General features: G+C 32.3%; 2 protein-coding genes across 2 annotated transcripts; both read right to left on the reverse strand.

Moving 5' to 3' along the window:
* Window positions 1–9,826: 9,826 nt before the first annotated feature.
* Window positions 9,827–18,752, reverse strand: LOC105768411 (uncharacterized). The gene is made up of 7 exons (XM_052630564.1): window positions 18,487–18,752; window positions 18,285–18,324; window positions 17,669–18,009; window positions 14,568–16,104; window positions 12,890–13,737; window positions 11,097–11,309; window positions 9,827–10,198 (listed from the first exon to the last, which is right to left on the reverse strand). Exons 5-7 carry the CDS (start codon window positions 13,292–13,294, stop codon window positions 9,884–9,886), a joined length of 933 nt encoding a protein of 310 aa, XP_052486524.1. The 5' UTR covers window positions 13,295–13,737; window positions 14,568–16,104; window positions 17,669–18,009; window positions 18,285–18,324; window positions 18,487–18,752; the 3' UTR covers window positions 9,827–9,883.
* On the reverse strand, window positions 13,307–17,996 carry LOC128031993 (probable disease resistance protein At4g27220). The gene is made up of 9 exons (XM_052630517.1): window positions 17,544–17,996; window positions 17,417–17,447; window positions 16,478–16,572; window positions 16,351–16,381; window positions 15,618–16,124; window positions 15,318–15,512; window positions 14,568–15,207; window positions 13,713–13,737; window positions 13,307–13,477 (listed from the first exon to the last, which is right to left on the reverse strand). Exons 1-9 carry the CDS (start codon window positions 17,994–17,996, stop codon window positions 13,307–13,309), a joined length of 2,148 nt encoding a protein of 715 aa, XP_052486477.1.
* Window positions 18,753–18,988: the final 236 nt, after the last annotated feature.

Raw genomic sequence — 18,988 nt, forward strand, 5'->3', positions numbered from 1 at the left:
TACAGACATTGCTTAGAGGTCCAAGGTTTAAATCACACCTCTCTCATTTTTCCTTTTTAAATTTATTAAGAAATGGGTAGCAATCCAATGGTTAAACACTTATTCCTCTCCCATGCAGCCTCTTCATATTTGAAAACTCTAGCTATTTAGTCCCCTTTTCCCTAATTACACTAGGATTATGTTTTTTTTTTGTTCCAATTAGAATTTCTCTTCTCTCTCCCTATTTCTTCTCATATTTCTTTTCCATCGTCATCTTTGCATCAAATTTTCTCTCCATTGCTGAAACTATTTTTGCTCTCGATGTCAAATCAATCCCCGATAATTCGATTCTCTATCGATTGTTGAATTCATCGTTGATAGCTTCCATAATTCCATCAAGTACGGTAAGTGCCTCTCAATCTAAAGTTTAGGACCCCAAATTTCATAAATTTTTTATTCGATATTGATCTTACAAATCAATTAGTCAATATTTCACGGTTCCAAAAAAATCTTTCGTTAATATACAAATGTTAACTCTTGTATAATTGTTGTTTGAAGGACCCAATTTAGGGATCTTGGATCAGATTTGAACGTGAGGGACATCGCTCAGGATCTCAATGAATCGGGGAAAAATCGTGCCTATGATAGCACCACACAGTCTTTGACACAAGTTTGTGGGTCACACGGCCCCTCACACGACCATGTCCCCCTGAAACCCAAGGATCTTAGATTCTCACATGGTCTAGGACCCTTCATATGACTGTCTCTCCCTTGCACCCTAATTTTGCATGATCCACACGGTCACAGTCTGGCACTTAATAGTGTAACCCCTTCGCATGGCTGAAGGCATTGCACACGACCATGTGTCCCTATTTTAAAATTATACCTAAAATTTTATGATTTGTTCAGTTTAGTCCCTGAATCATTTTTGAATTATTTTTTAGAGTTTTATTTTTTTTCGATTAAGTCCCTAATAACATGGAAAATGCTAGAATCCATGACATGATTGACTAAATTAATATTATATATAATTATCTGGATTGTGAATGATATATATGTTTATTACATAAACAGAGCCATGTTGTGCTCTATCTATAAGTATAAACAGATAATCAAAATAAATTTCACTTCTTCTTGAATGATTTGATTATATAGAGAGTGACATTCTTTAGATCTTATGCATGTTTTGAGTTATATATAAGAATGGATGTGATATTATATATGTGTTATAAATTGTTTTTTATTGTCAAGGTTGTGGTTCTTAGGAAATAGACTGTGGACTATCATCTCCATGTAAGGCTATTTTTTTAAAATTCATAGAATTCTTGTGAATCGAAAACGGACATAAGACTTAAATCACTACAAGAAATTAAGCTTTTAGAGGCGTTTTTAGTGGCGTTTGGACCAAAAACACCGCAAAAGTTATACATTAGTGGCGCTAATCGAAAAACGCCGCAAAAGGTTAGAGCTATAGTACATTTATGAGAAAACGCCGCAAAAGGTCTAGTAGCAACATGCAGAAGGTCTAGCAATAGCAGCGCTTATGAGAAAAATACCGCAAAAAGTCAAGCATTAGCGGCGTTTTTATACGCTGCAAAAAATCATTTTATTTTAAACAAACGGCGCCGTTTTGCTCCCTGTATTCTCACCCATCATCCAAGTGGCCAATCATGTATTCTTTTTGACAACTCATGCACTCTTTCATCCTATTCTGTTTATTATTTAACTAGTTTCTTTATATTAATTAAAATATAATTTATTTTTAATTTAATATTAAAAATCTTCAAAAAAAAATTAATGACATGTAGAAAACATTTGAAAGTAAAACCATAGAAAAATATATGTTAAAAATGAAAAAATTAAATTACTATTATTTAAAATACTGTTATTTAAAATAATTTTATTTGCTCTAACAAACTAATTTCTAACCAGAAGATTTTGATTGGGGATTCTAGTTTATAGAGAGGCTTGACTCCTTTTGTAGATGATGGCCTAATTAAGATAGTTGGATTTAGAAATGTCCTGCATGGTCTTGTTTTGCTTGCTCCAAATGGACATGGGACTCATTTAGCACAGGTAGAATGAGACTGTTCATGACTGGTTTGCACTCTTTAACCTTAGGGATTTTGAAATTTTGGAGATTAGACTATATTTGGGAATTTGAAGATATAGCGAAAATTGTAGCTCCTAACCAAATTAGGTTCATTGATTATGAGGTTGGATCCTTCATTGTTGGTATATAAATATTATGAGTCGGGCATGACAATGATTGTAACTTGTGAGCATGGTTATTTTACCTTATTGATATTGATAAAATTATTGAAGATATTACCTTTGTACTATTTTGATTTTTGTTGCCCGAGATGCAATCTTTCTCCCTGTTTAGAGCCCATGTTTGTAAGGTGTGCCAAAAGTTGAACTTGAATTAAAAACATAATATTTAAATTCTAAATTTAAATTCATTAATTTTATATTTAGTTTTAAAGTTAAAATTTTAATAGAAAATTTAATTTAATTAATATTTTTCTATTTAGTATATAGTTTAAAGTGTTGGAACATTTTCAAATATTTATAGTATCCCAATAACTATAAATGAATGGGTGTAATTAATCAAAAGATAAATCTTTTGGTCATTGGTCAAAAGTTATATCATTTGATTTTTAAAAAAAGAATTATAATTATTCAAAAATATTATTTGAATAGTTACAAAATTAAATGAATAATTATTATTATATATTTATTCATAAAGACACCTATTGAAAGATGTCTCTATAAAGAGACAAGAAAATTCCTATAAATAGGAATGGGTTTTCATTTGGAAATATATCAACAAATTCTTATATTATTTCTTCTCTTCCTTCATTTTCTAATATTATTAGATTATTCTATAAAGTATTACTGCAGAAATCCTTTGTAGAAATTGAGTTTTTGTTACACATTACTCAGTGCATAGTGGACTATTCTTGTCAGTGCAAAACGCAAATAGTCATTGGCTTCATTGTATCCTCGAGGTTAATTTGCTTGGAACTCATTTGCACACTGAAGATAAGTGGGGGCGAATATAACCTTAAAGATAGTGGCTTGATACACGCCTTGGAGCCTTGTAGCCTTGTATTATTTCTTCTTTTTCTTTTCGAGTTCCGATTGTGTGTTCGAGATTTTCCTTACCGGAGTTTTGTAATAACAATTTTAAGGTTATAATTCATGATGACTACCACAACACATGAAAGTGGAACACTAAGGGAGTTGGCTTCCAACTTTGTTAAACTTGATCGTTTTGATGGTGGCAATTTTCGACGATGGCAGAAAAAGATGCACTTTTTGTTATCAACTTTGAAGATTGCTTATGTTTTGGATACTCCAAGACCTGAAGAGAATGAAAACGAATCTGTTGCTGCAACCCGAGAAAGACAAAAATGGGACAATGCTGATTACATGTGCATGGGCCACATATTGAATGGTTTATCTGATGGTTTGTTCGACACCTACCAAAACGACGTCACCGCTAAAGAATTATGGGACAAATTGGAGGCAAGATACATGACCGAAGATGTTACAAGTAAGAAATTTCTTGTCAGTCGTTTCAATAATTATCAAATGGTTGATGGTCGCTCATTATGGAACAATTTCGTGATATTGAAAAGATGCTGAATCAATTTAAGCAATATGATATGAAAATGGATGAAATGATTGTGGTATCCTCTATAATAGACAAACTTCCTCCATCTTGGAAAGACTTTAAAAGAAGTCTAAAACATAAGAAAGAGGAAATATCTCTTGAGGCTTTGGCAAATCATCTTCGTATTGAAGAAGAGTATCGAAAACAAGATCAGAACCTAAATTCTGAAAATGCCAAAGTACATGTTACGGAGGAAGTACAGACTACTAAACCATTCAAAAGAAAGTTCAATCAGGCTGATAGAGCACCTAAGTTCAAAAAGAAACAAAAGGGCTCATGCTATCATTGTGGAAAGCCGGGACATTTCAAGAATGAATGTCGATTTTTAAAGAAGAAATCATCTTCTAAGGCTGATAATAACGAAAAGTTCGTTGCAATGATATCTGAAATTAATATGGCACAAGATGATAATACATGGTGGATTGATACCGGAGCAACCAAACATGTGTGCAAAGACAAAAGCATGTTCACAAAGTTCACACAATGTGAAAATGACAATGTCTTGTACATGGGAAATTCTTCCACCGCAACAATTAAAGGCAAAGGGTCTGTTGAACTACAATTCACTTCTAGAAAGGTTTTAACCTTAAATGATGTATATTATGTACCAGAAGTTAGGAAAAATTTAGTGTCTGGAAGTCTGTTGAATAAGTTTGGTTTCAAACTTGTTTTTGAGGCAAATAAGTTTATTTTGTCTAAGGGAGGAATTTTTGTGGGAAAAGGGTATATGTATGAAAGCATGTTCAAACTTAATATTATTAATAAGAATAAAAATACTATTTTTGCTTATATGGTTGAATCATTTTGTTTGTGGCATTATAGATTAGGTCATTTGAATTATAGAAAATTGAATGACATGTATAAATTAGATTTAATTCCTGTTTTTAATAATAATATTGAAAAATGCAATACACGTATGTTGACTAAAAGTACAAGAAATCCTTTCCCTAAGGTTAAAAGGAAAACAAAATTGCTTGATTTGATACATAGTGATTTATGTGACTTGCATAATACTCCTACATTAGGTGGAAAGAAATATTTTGTTACTTTTATTGATGATTGTTCTAGATATTGTTATGTATTTTATTGCATTCAAAAGATGAAGCGCTTGATAAATTTAAAGTTTATAAATCAAGTTGAACTTCATGTGAATCATTTATCAAGTGCTTAAGATCGGATAGAGGTGGAGAATACTATAATCCAAGTTATTTTGAACTCACTGGAATTGTCCATCAAGTTTCAGCCCTTACACACCACAACAAAATGGTGTAGCTGAAAGAAAAATAGAGTCTTGACCGAAATGGTAAATTCAATGTTATCATATTCGTGTCTTGGACAAGGTTTTTGGGGAGAAGTCGTTCTAACGACTTGTCACATATTGAATAGAGTTCCTAATAAGGAAACTAAAATAACCCCTATGAACAATGGAAGAAAGGAAACCAAACCTTAATTATTTGAAGGTTTGGGGTTGTAGAGCTATTGTAAAGTTCCAACACCTAAACGTAAAAGTTAGGTGAAAGAGGAATTGAATGCATATTTATAGGTTATGCACATAATAGCAAGGCATATAGGTTCATGGTAATTGAACCAAATGATTCAATTTCAATTAATACTGTTATTGAATCAAGAGATGCTATTTTGATGAAAATAGATTTAATTCTATATCAAGACAATTACAACCACAACAATTGATTCATTCTTCAAATGAGAATGAGATTCCATTGAAACAAATTGATAATAATGATGAATCTTCTCAAGAATTAAGAAGAAGTAAAAGGATTAAAAGGTAAAAGATTTTGGACCGATTTCATTATATTTCTTGTAGAAGGAAAAAGTGAAAGTATATGCAATAAGATACCTTATTGTTATAATACCGAATCGATCCTATTACATTTGAAGAGGCGTGAAATCTCAAGACTCGCTTTTGGAAAGAAGCAATAAATGATGAGATGGATTCAATAATGGGAAATCAAACTTGGATCTTAGTTGATCTTCCACCGGTTCCAAACCAATAGGTTGTAAATGGATCTTCAAAAGAAAATGAAGGTCGATGGAACCATTGATAAATTTAAAGCAAGGTTGGTAGCAAAAGGTTTTACACAAAGACAAGGTATTGATTACTTTGATACCTATGCTCCAAGAGCAAGAATTGCTACAATTAGACTATTAATATCACTTACCTCTATATATAATTTGGTTGTTCACCAAATGGATGTTAAAACTGCATTTTAAATGGTGAATTGGAAGAGGAAGTGTACATGGAGCAACCGGAAGGATTTGTTGTTCCAGGACAAGAGCATAAGGTATGTAAGCTTGTTAAAGCTTTATATGGGCTTAAACAAGCACTAAAACAATGGCACCAAAAGTTTGACAAGGTTGTTTTAGCTAATGGCTATAAAATAAATGAATCCGATAAGTGCATATACAAAGAAATTTGATAATGGAAAGGGTGTCATAATTTGCTTATATGTAGATGACATGCTCATTTTTGGCACGGATTTGGAACAAATAGAAAACACAAAGAAATTCTTGTCAAACAACTTTGCTATGAAGGATATGGGTGTAGCAGATGTTATTCTTGGGATTAAAATAACCCGAGATGAAAGCACTATAGCTTTATCACAATCACATTACATTGAAAATGTGCTTAAAAGTTTGATCTCTTCAATCGTATACCAAAGATCTACACCCATGGATCCTCAATTAAAATTAGTATCTAATGCTGGTAGGAAAATTGATCAATTGAAATATGCAAGTCTAATTGGTTGTCTTATGTATATAATGACTTGTACAAGACCGGATATTACATATCTTGTTGGAAAATTGAGTAGGTACACAAGTAATCCAAGTAGTTTGCATTGGCAAGCTTTGAATAGAGTACTTAGGTACTTAAAGAAAACTATTAACTATGGATTGTGTTATAATGGATATCCTCCAGTTTTAGAAGGGTATTCGGATGCTAGTTGGGTTACAAGTTTGGAAGATCATGCATCTACTAGTGGATGGATCTTCATTCTTGGTGGAGGAGTCATTTCTTGGGGTTCCAAGAAACAAACATGTATTACTGATTCCACCATGGCAGCAGAATTTATTGCATTAGCCGCTGCATCTAAAGAAGCAGAATGGTTAAGAAATTTTCTTTATGATGTACCTTTATGGCCTAAGCCAATTTCACCTATTTCTATCCGTTGTGATAGTGAGGCTACTCTAGCAAAGGCATATAGCCAAGTATATAATGGAAAGTCTAGACACATTGGATTAAGACATAGTTATGTCCGACAATTAATCTCTAATGGAGTGATCACTATTAATTATGTGAGGTCAAGTGAAAATTTGGCAGATCCTTTGACAAAAAGTCTTGCTAGAGATGCAGTAAAAAGGACCTCAAAAGGGATGGGACTCAAGCCTATTAATTAGAGTCACCCATGATGGAAACTCGACTCAACGCTTGGTATAACGTCAAGTCTTGAGTTCAATGAGACAAAGTACATCATTAGTATGTGACTGTTAGCACTATAAATAAATTCATCCTAAGATTAAAGTGCTAGGTACCCGTAATGATAAGGGAAGGATGAGTAATATACTCTTAATGGACCCATAACATAAATATGTTAGAGTGTTATAATTACGGGAACACTTTTGATGGGATCTACCTACGTGAGTGGAAGTGTGGCCGCTTCTAGGAGCTTAAGGGCTTGGCTCTGATAGCACTCATGAAAAGAGGACATAGACACATGGCCATAATAGTGTCCCTAGATACTAAGCATTGACTGATGTTGAAATCATTGTGTGAGATGTGTTCAGTTAATCAAATGGAATTGTTGGTTCAAAGCTTAGTCTACCATGCAATTTCGATTAACTTTAACATGTTTTTCACTAAGTGAAGGTTCAATCGTAAGACACCTTTATTTATGCAAATTGATTTCCAAGAATATCAAAATCTAAATATTTTGAAAATGGGGGGAGATTGTTGGAACATTTTCAAATATTTATAGTATCCCAATAACTATAAATGAATGGGTGTAATTAATCAAAAGATAAATCTTTTGGTCATTGGTCCAAAGTTATATCATTTGATTTTTTTTAAAAAAAAGAATTATAATTATTCAAAAATATTATTTGAATAGTTACAAAATTAAATGAATAATTATTATTATATATTTATTCATAAAGACACCTATTGAAATATGTCTCTATGAAGAGACAAGAAAATTCCTATAAATAGGAATGGGTTTTCATTTGGAAATATATCAACAAATTCTTATATTATTTCTTCTCTTCCTTCATTTTCTAATATTATTAGATTATTCTATAAAGTATTACTGCAGAAATCCTTTGTAGAAATTGAGTTTTTGTTACACATTACTCAGTGCATAGTGGACTATTCTCGTCAGTGCAAAACGCAAATAGTCATTGGCTTCATTGTATCCTCGAGGTTAATTTGCTTGGAACTCATTTGCACACTGAAGATAAGTGGGGGCGAATATAACCTTAAAGATAGTGGCTTGATACACGCCTTGGAGCCTTGTATTATTTCTTCTTTTTCTTTTCGAGTTCCGATTGTGTGTTCGAGATTTTCCTTACCGGAGTTTTGTAATAACATAAAGTTCAAATTTCAAAAATAAAACATAATATAATATTTTATCATAGAAATAAATATTATTTAATTAAAATAATTATTTTTAAAGATCATGTTCTATAGCAGCGTTTGTGGGAAAAGCGCCGCTAAAAGTCATGTTCCATTACACCCAAATTATATCAGACACTTAACTAAAAACATCCGAGCAACATTGCTCCACCAACTGATGTAACATGGCTTTGAAAGCTACCCTAAAATCATCCATTCTTTCATGTAATGTGTGGTAGTTGACTCTCACCCCCATTATTGGCTCCAATTTATATTCTCGTTGAAAACTACATTTCGAATAGTGGTAGACTCTTCAACCGCATCTTGCTTAACCAACTGAGGTGCCTTGGAAAACAATTGAAGAAAAATTTATAATTGAAACTTTAATCTCATGTCATCAAGGAAAAAAATAAGAAACACATATATACTCAAGGAATTTAATTAAAAATTTTGCATGTTATGCCTTCAGTTGCAATTGTTATAATTACATAGAATAAAGTAGGATTAAAAGGTTGTAGGATATATACCTTTGTTTTGCAATGTACAAATTCCTGTGAATCAATGAAGAAACCAGTAGTAAACTTAGGGCAATCTCTTACTTTCAACTCTATCATTGCTGGGAATACAGAATGATATCCTTTGGGACAAAAGTGAATGAGGCCAGGTAGTTCTTCAAGTGATAACCTTTTTAATTTATCAAATTTCATCTCCTCTTAAGCTACCACTTCCACTTTTTCTTCTAATTCGAATACTTGTTCCAATTTAGAATTCCTTTTAACTATGAGAATTTTAAGCTTTGGAAGAACAGGAACAAATCCAAAAGGAAAGAGACTGTTCAATTTTTTACAATTTGTAACAACGATCCGAGTCAAATTGGGAAAGCTCATAGGTTGGAGGCTAGTATCACCATTTGATGATGATGAAGAAACTTGATCCTTGGCTAAAATGAGTCGTTCTATTTCCTCACACCCCACGATGAAAAGATCCACCAAATGTGATAAACTGCGAGCCATCATAGGTGAAAATATATATCTTAGCTTCTTGCAATCACTCAGTGTTAGAGTTGTAAGGTTCTCAAGGGTTACAACTTGAGCAAAATCGTTCCATATAACCCGCAATTCTAATAAATTCCTCAATTTCAATTTTTTATGCTTGAGAACGAGTACCCGCCTTGAACTTGAAATACTTCTTCATGATTCCCAACTACTATACAACCTTCATTCAATACAGGAACATCAGTGTTGCATAATTGGTGGCTATTTCCCACATTACTAAGAACCAATTCCTGCATACACAGAAATCCTAATAAATGTCATAAAAACACACTAGAGTAAATGTTACCCATAAGTCTTCATAATTTTACATATTTCAAGTAATAAAATATACTACTTCTCTAATCTCAATGCTACATGTATCTTTGATTTTTTAAAGGATATATTTTTTAAATCTAAACCCCTAAAATATCTACCAAATTCAAAAGGCCATTGCTTGATACATTTTTATTTAAAGAGTGAACAATGGAATTCATTTACAAAACTATGTATAAAAGAGGAATGAATTATCACATGAACTAAGCAACATATCGATTTACTGATTTGCTATAATGCCAAAATCCATATATAAAATGCGAACAATCTAAATATCTCTATGAGCTGAGCTTGTACAATGAAGCATGAGATTTGGGGACAATTTGACACTACTAAATCTTGCAGAAAGGGCACATTAAGTAGAATGTGATCACCAATCACATCCCTTTCTTTTGTCGAACTGAAGACTTGTAGTAGTTGAGGGCAGTTCTCTAGGTAAACAGATTCCAACAATGGAAATCCCTGAGATAAAGTGTTTGCAAACACATATTTCAATCGTTGGCAATCCACTATCCGGAGAGTTTTCAATTTTGTCCAGCAATGATTCTACATGAATGAACCACATAGTTAGATATTATACCAAATATATTTGTTTAAATAAAAGTGAGGAATATGATTTATTAAACATAATTTAAGTTTTAAAGAATTTCTTTACCAAAACATATGAAAAAGATATAAATTGATCTTTGAATGTACCAATTATAAAGAGATGTATTTATTATATTTTGGAACTGTGATACCCCAACCACTTCAAAATCATTAATCATGACAATAAAAAATAAAAATACAATATGCATTGTAATAGTCGATGAGAGAGATTGAACTCTGATACTCGTTTAACTTTAAAATCAAAGAATTATGAATACAATTTTTTAGTCCAACCCGAAATTTCGAATAAAAATATTAATATTATTCTACAATGATATCAATACATATTTATGCAAACACTGTATTAATATCTCACATAAATTATCAAATTAAAATATGGTAGCCTTGCAAAAACAAATCATATTATGGTAAATTAATTTAATAATTTTCTAAAATATAATTTAAATAATTATTATTATATTAAATAAATATAAAATATAAATAAATATATTAAAGCTTAACATCAATAGAAAATAAATATATAATATTTCTCTATTTTAATTTTTACTATTTATAATTATACATGAATTATTTAAAATATGAATGTTATAGTATATTAGTATTTGATAACAAAAATTTATAAATTAATTTGATATACTAATTTTAAAAACATATAGTTGTAATTTAATTTTTAAGTTATTAACTTTTTATATTTTTAAATGGTTGTCATATGGTATGTGTATGTTCGATTTGATTTAAACTCAATAAAAAAAATTGAATTGAACACTACAATTCAAATTAAGTTTCAATTTTTTCAACTCTTTGCTCAGCCTTAAAAATGTAAATACAGAAGTACCTGTGATCCAAGTTCAGGAAGCACAATATCATGTCCATGCTTATTTTGTTCCATGTTGAAGACTTGTATAAGTTGAGAACAATCTCTAATGTAAACAGATTCCAAGGATTGAAGCCCTTGAGTCCAAGTGTTTGCACAAACATATTTCAAATTTGGGCAAAATTCTATGCGAAGAATCCTCAATTTCGGCCAACAACAAAGAGGAGAGTCATTCTACATGTTTCAAACACACATCTTAGTAAGTTATTTATAAAACACACAATCAAAATAAATAAAATTGAATTTATTTTTTATAATTAGGAATGGAGAATAAAATTGTTTGAAATTGAATTCAAGTATTCATGTCTGCAATATAATATTTATTTTAAATTATAAAAATATTAAAGCATTATTATAAATTAAATAAAAGATAGAATTTCCTTCTATATAAATAATTACATTCTTCTATCATGTAAATTGTGTTGAAGTCAAACAAACCTTATAAGTGGGCAATCCATGGGCAAAAGTCAAGGTGGCATGGAATTAATTGAAGGCTTATCCATAAATAAATAAAATAAACATAAAATGAGAGAGGTGGCAATTGATGAGGTGGTTTTTGAGCCTATTATAAGGTTTCATATATTTGTGACATGAAGAAAAAGAAAGAGTAAGAAATGAAAGAAATGTGTGTGAGTTGAGTTTGTGTGCACAAGAGTGGAAATATGCAAAGAGTGAATTGTGAGTGTATAACTATTGGTAACTAGAAATTGAGAGAGGGGAAACTATATTTATATTTTGTGTAAGTGTATATGCAAAGAGTGAATTGTGAGTGTATAACTAGTGGTAACTAGAAATTGAGAGAGGAGAAACTATATTTATATTTTGTGTAAGTGTATTTGTTTTGAGTAATAAAAGTTAATTTCCTTAGTCACTACTACACTTCCAATAGGTGGTATCCAAGTTACATTGGTGTCCTCGTCACAAGGAGATGACAAACATGTTTCAACCATAGATAGAATCACAAACCAAATTAAAATCCATGATCCTAGGGATTGTCTTGGGCAATTTCAAATCAATCTAATCTCCAAAAGATAATCTCCTAAGTGATATGATCTTCTATAATGGTCTAGATATCAATCGTAGACTCAATCATACCCCATAAAAGTCATTCAATAAGTTGCCAATATAATAAATATGGAAAAGGTCTCCATATCGATTTAGTGCTCTAGGGAATGAATACTTCCTTTGACACTAAAATGTGAGTTTTTTCAACAGTATCAAACTGACCTTGTAAGTTAGCAATCTAAAGGTAGAATAAAGTGGCATGGAATTAATTAAACGCTTTTCTATAAATAGATAAAATCTAAATAAAAATGAGAGACAACAATTCATAATGCATTTTATAAGCCTATAAATAGGTTTCATATATATGTGATATGTAAAAGCAAGCGTGTGAAAGAGAAGAAAAAGAAAGAGTATGAAACAAAACAAAGGTGTGTGACTTTGTGTGCATGAGTGGAAATAAGCAAAGACTGAATTGTGAGTGTATAACTAGTTGTAGGTAGTAATTGAGAGGGAGAAGAAAACATATTTGTATTTTGCATTGGTGTATTTCTTTTTAGTAATAAAAGTTAATTTCTTTAGTGGCCACAATGCTTCCAACAAACCAGATGCACACAAATAATAAAAGAATCAAAACCAATCTAAACTCAATAAAGGTTTTCTTTCAATTTGTCTCATCCCTGAAAAAATGCTATAAAAAAGCTAAAACAATTAAGAAGATTAACAAAATTGGAGAGAATAGGTATCCCTACCTCAATAATCTCTTCTTCTTGGACAAAACCAATGACTTGCTCTAATCCATGGCACCAAGTTACATCGAGTTCTTCTAGATGCAGCATACTTAGAGCTAGGCAAGGTGAGAAGATTGTTTTTAGTTTATCACAGTCACCAATTTTTACAACCTTTAATCTTGCGAGGCTTGCAGTTGCATGATGTGATGGCTCTAATTTCCATATGCTCTCCAATTTCGGCAATGAATATAGTTCCAATATTGTTAAATTTGAGAGCAATGGCATCTGACATTTCACTTTTTCTGAAAGTTTATCCATTTGAAATATCACTTGTAACTCTTTACAATCTCTAATGATCACTTGCTTAAGATTTTGCAAGAACCTAGTCGGAGAAAGACCATAGCACAACCCTTTCAAAGAAACCATGTTTGCTACATTTCATTCCACCAAATTAGAGAATGCAACAGTTGGCCCTTGATCTCTTGTTATATCAGTCAAGAATTCCATATCCTTGCAAGATTCAAGCTCCAAAGAAGTCAACTCATTTACTCCCATTTTACCTATGCTTGGCACAATGTTCTTCTGTCCACTAACATTCCCCAACTTCAACTTTTCCACATTGCAAAATAAATGGTTAAATGCACTCAATGAGGATGAAAAGTTTTTAATTGTCAATGCTCTGAAGCTTAGTGACTCTAGATATCTAATATAGTCATTTACAACTATAGCATACCTTTGTAGTTTAGGGAGCACAAAATATTCTTGAGAAAAATGATTAGTAGAAAGTCTTAGTGATAGACAACGAATTCAGCTCCAATAAGTTGATATTGCTTTTGCTTCTCACATGTATCTCTTCCAGTGAAGTCAACCTATTATATTCATAAAAAAAAATAGCATTAATTGTCAAGTTATGTGACACAATACAGATTGGTCCAAGTCCAAAAATAAAAACTATCATGTGAGTCAAATTTTTATGTTTAAAAGAACACATTTTATAATTTTGAAAAAAAAGTTAAATGCAAAAATAATTTTGACAACATAAAATCATATAATTACTAAAACTGAAGTCATTATTAAAGTGAAATTACAAATTATTCATATCACATATATTTTAAAATATAACTAATACTCAACAAATCAACTATTTTATCTTTATATTTTATTAAAAAATTATTTATTTTAATTACCAGTAATATTGTATTAAACTTAATTAACTTTTTATTGAGTATGTCATATTCATTTTTATATCTACTTTAATCTATAACTTAATCATAGTCCACATATATTTCTTGCTGACATTACACTTTTATTTTATATATCAGTCAACAAATAATTTAAAATTTATAAAAATATTTAAAATTCAAAATTCAAAATAAAAAATATAAAAAATAGCATGAAGTATACATGGATTGCCATGTTGTCTTCCATGTTTAAAATTTTAAAATTTTAATTAGTATTTCGTCAAAAAAAATTCAACACTTCTTCAAATGTTGATGCTCAAATTTAAAATTTAAAAGGTTCAGAGTCAAATTTAGCTAAAAAAATAAGTGCTAAATTGATAAATAATGTAAATATTAAGAGTTAATTTTTTCAAATTAACTTATTTTTTCAAATTTATTGCATTCACTATTTGAAATATCTATTAAAGTAATTAATAGAAATATGATAAAAAAAGAAATTAAATCTGATGCACTATTACCTTGATAGCAGGTTGGGGGGGAAATTGATTTCTTCTTCCTCTTCAACTGCAACAAATAATAATTTCAGTGCAGGCAATTTCACTAATTCTTCACTTATCTCATCAAACTTAGTCTCAAACAATGCAAGAATCTCAAGGCTTCTCATATTTGTCAGTGATGATGAGAAGTTTTCCAGATTGCATCTAATACAGCACAAAGTTTTAAGATTTGGCAAGGAATGGAATCCTTTCAGTGGAAAGACATTTTCGAGGAGCAAAACTCGGAGGGCTTTCATTTCTTCAAAAAATGTATTGGGAACCACAAGTAAATCATCCCCCGCTCCCCCCTTCAGAAACAAAGTCTTGAGCTTTGAAAACTCCACTTTATCAGGGAAATTTTTTATGTTACTACTACAATTCCATAAAGCGATTGCAGTATAACATCCAACCATATGAGGCCATTCTTTCAACTTATCTTTTACCATGAACCTATTTTCTCCGGTTGATGTTAGCCAATGGGCAAAATCTCGAACCCCATCATGCATTCTTATCGTTTCTGCAACATCAGTTTCCAATAACAAGCCAGATTTTTGGAGTTTTTTTAGTGCCATGCCAATTTCATTCCTTTTATCTTCAATCGAGAAAGCATTAGGGAACAATCCTACTCCAATTCCGCACATAATCAATACGTCACTAATGATTTCAGCATCTTCAGGAGGGAACACAGTAAGTAACACATTTGGATGTCATTTCCCGTCATTTGGCTATTGCCTTCTTTCAAATAATCGTAGCTAAGCTTGAGAGGCTTGAGGGCACCTCCGAGAACTTCTTCATTATCCAAATGCCTTGAGTCCTTGAATCTCTGATTCACGGCTCTCCACCCATCTAAACTCTCACCTTTTAGAGCTTTTGCCACGGTAACAATTGCAAGAGGCAATCCCTTACATTCACCAGCAACCTCTTTGGCTACATGAGTCAAGGTGGAACAGTCGTCTTCTAAACCAGCTTTATCTCAAAGTAAAACCCATGCTTCGTCTTCGGATAAGATGCCAAGTTGAATTTCCTTCTGACAGTTCATTTTAGTGCAGACTTGTTGATGACGTGTAGTCAGAAGAATTTTACAACCCTTGTGTTCATCACCGAATGGAATTCCGATGCTCTCCAATTTGAATTCTTCCCAGAGGTCATCGACAATTACGAGGATTTTTTTCACGCCTTGCATACTCCTGAATAGCTCTTCTGCTTTTCCTTCTTGGCTACTTGTTTCAAAATGTAAACCAAAAATATCAGCAACTTTCTCTTGAATTTTCTTGATGTTTGGATTTTGGGACATAGTAAACATCACAACTTTATCAAAGAGCTTTTTTTCTCGAGCATGCTTCCCAACTTCTTTGGCTAAAGTAGTTTTACCAACTCCTGGCATTCCGTGCAGTCCGATCATGTTGACAGAATTTATAGCCTCCATGATCTGGTTCAAAGCCGATTTTGATGATTCAGAGTCCATGAAATCCGTGGATGTGATGAACTCTATTCCTTGAAGAGAACCACAATACCCCAACTGTGGAAAATTAGAAGTTTCTGTTGGAACAATGGCAGCAGCAAAAAGAAACAGAACAAGACAGAGAATAAAGGAGGAAGAAACAAAAACAATTTACTTGCTCACAAACGTGCAGCAAGGGAGCTAATGGTTGATAGCTCATTCAGCTCATTCATTCAACTAGAAAAACAACATATATATAGTCAAATACATCACCAAATACTACCTACTACCACTAGTTTTACTTTGAAACAAGTAAAACTTAACTTGCACACAAGCTGATTATGTCAATCAGCACCTAAAAACATCAAAACAATACCAACTTAGTTCATTTTCAACTAAGTAGCTTAACAAAGAAACTAAAGAGAAATCCTTGCTGTTACAGCAAGTATACGTGCTGCAGCATGTCATCAAGCTGCATGCACTTCAAACAAAACATGTAACAGCAGCATGGTTGGCCAATTTCAACACTCCTCCTTGAACTCCATGCTGCAAATACCAGTCATTCATCAAGTTTTTGAACTTGGCAGCCCTTAGATGCTTTGTTTCAAGCTGACCAATTCATTTTCAACCTTGGCCTCATTTACAAACAACAAATCTGACTTACACACTTGACTATACTAGTCTTTTGTGCCAAAGATTTGTTCATCAAATGGAGTCTTCTCCTCCTTCACAGCCTTGGTTGACAACACATCTTGCCTTGTTTCTTTTCTTCTTCTTGCACAAACAGTTCGTGAGTATAGTTTGCTTGCCTTCATTCTGCCATTTTGGCTTGCAATTCGACAGGCTCACACTTTGCTTACTGTCTTCAATAGGCTTGCAACTATTCAACACACATTGAGCTTCCACATGTTGCTGAACTCACACCTTTGACAGACTCACATCTTTGCATATTGTCTTCAACAGGTGTCTTCAACAGGCTCGCACTTTGCTAAGCTTGCAGCTTTGACATCTTGCTAAGCTTGCACATTTGGAAAGCTCACACCTTTCCTTGAAACTCCTCCTTTAGCTTATTCAAGCTTGTTTGGAGGTCTCATAAGTTTGAGCCGATGTTGAGCAGGGGAAGCAAAATCAATGGTCCCTTAAGACTTAGGCTCATGATACCATTTGTTGGAACAATGGCAGCAGCAAAAAGAAACAGAACAAGACAGAGAATAAAGGAGGAAGAAACAAAAACAATTTACTTGCTCACAAACGTGCAGCAAGGGAGCTAATGGTTGATAGCTCATTCAGCTCATTCATTCAACTAGAAAAACAACATATATATAGTCAAATACATCACCAAATACTACCTACTACCACTAGTTTTACTTTGAAACAAGTAAAACTTAACTTGCACACAAGCTGATTATGTCAATCAGCACCTAAAAACATCAAAACAATACCAACTTAGTTCATTTTCAACTAAGTAGCTTAACAAAGAAACTAAAGAGAAAACCTTGCTGTTATAGCAAGTATACGTGCTGCAGCATGTCATCAAGCTGCATGCACTTCAAACAAAACATGTAACAGCAGCATGGTTGGCCAATTTCAACAGTTTCTAAAAGTTTAGAGATAATAAGAGTCTTCTCTGCCAGTTTCTTACTTAAACGATATCGCCAGCTCCATTGAGGACACCATTTGAACCGCTTGACGCCATCTATTTCCTCTTCGAAGTTCTGGGTTTCTTCCAGTTCTTTCTCAGCCCTTCTAAGCCAGTCTTCAACGTCTTCATAGATGACCTTAATTTGCCTTTTAGCCTCATCGACACGAGTTTTCACCCTCTGTTTCCTCAATTTAAGTTCCTTTCGTTGATTCTTGAAATCTTCAACAATCTCTCCATAACAGAAAAAGTAACGGAGATAAGGTGATGCGTATTCCTTTGCCTGGTTTTTCACACTTTCGACAGCATTAGAGGCAACATATTCTGCCATTTTTGTTGATAGTCTGATGAAGTTGAACAAAAACTTTGGTTGTTAGTAAGAAGATTAACATAAAGACAAATGAAAGCAATTGTGAATGCTTGCTTAACTAACAGTAGTAGGAATCATCAATGGATTTGATTTGCAAATTACTTTGCTTTTAAATCAGTCTTTCTAAACCAAAGAGAATGGAAGCTACCAATTAAGAAGCTGTACTTATTGTTCAAAACCAAAGAGATTATTATATTTGCGTAGAAAAAGATAATTTTTTAAGAAGCTAGAAATTATTCTTGAACTTACGTCTCTGTGATCACCCTTGAATACCAGAAAGTAAATAGAGCTGTAAAAGATCAAAAGAGTTGATTTAGTGCACGTAATAGAAAATTGTGAAAAGGCCAATAATATGAAAACACCAACACAAACTAGATGGCATTCAACAAAAAGATGAAAATATATAGCAAGGAAGATGAAGTTTCATGAGGAGCAGTTCCTCAAAACTTACCTTCACTGAACTATCCTCTGAGCTGTTTCTTTTGCCAAGTGGAAATCAAGGTAAGAAGAAAGTTTGCTTTTCAGAAATAAAATAAAGGTTGTAGGTTTTTGTTTCGTTTCCCCCTTAATTGAGACAATACAAGAAAATGTGAAAACTGAAAAACAAATAGTGGGAACGACCAGAAACACAGATTTGAGAATTTGAAAGCAAAAACAAATTTGTTGACTTTGGATGAAGAAAAAACAATGGGAAGTCGTTGGTTCAAGTTCAATGTTTTCTTCATCATTAATTTCATTTGTTATTTAGTGGATGACAAATAAAGACTCTACTCTTTATCCACCTTTCAAAGCCTGCTCCACCACATGACCTATTCCCTTCTCCAAATGGTACGAAGTTGTTTGCTATTGCTTTGCTCCCAACATTCTTTATTTATATCTATATTTATAAATATGCCCTTCAAAATTTTTAAAATTTATTATTCAATTCTATCCTTTTAAAACATAATGGTTTA

This window comes from Gossypium raimondii, chromosome 5, assembly GCF_025698545.1.
Source record: "Gossypium raimondii isolate GPD5lz chromosome 5, ASM2569854v1, whole genome shotgun sequence".
Lineage (NCBI taxonomy): Eukaryota > Viridiplantae > Streptophyta > Magnoliopsida > Malvales > Malvaceae > Gossypium > Gossypium raimondii.

Excerpts from the sequence above, each read along its gene's own strand:
- LOC128031993 (XM_052630517.1), bottom strand. The coding sequence starts at position 17,996 with ATGGCAGAATATGTTGCCTCTAATGCTGTCGAAAGTGTGAAAAACCAG. Across the intron at positions 16,382-16,477 it reads TTGATGACATGCTGCAGCAC|GTGCTGATTGACATAATCAG; the intron begins GTATACTTGCTG and ends TGATGTTTTTAG. Across the intron at positions 13,478-13,712 it reads CTTCACTGGAAGAGATACAT|TTGAAGTTGGGGAATGTTAG; the intron begins GTGAGAAGCAAA and ends AATGTGGAAAAG.
- LOC105768411 (XM_052630564.1), bottom strand. The coding sequence starts at position 13,294 with ATGGTTTCTTTGAAAGGGTTGTGCTATGGTCTTTCTCCGACTAGGTTC. Across the intron at positions 11,310-12,889 it reads AAGAAGAAGAGATTATTGAG|AATGACTCTCCTCTTTGTTG; the intron begins GTAGGGATACCT and ends TGAAACATGTAG. Across the intron at positions 10,199-11,096 it reads TTCCTGAACTTGGATCACAG|AATCATTGCTGGACAAAATT; the intron begins GTACTTCTGTAT and ends TCATTCATGTAG.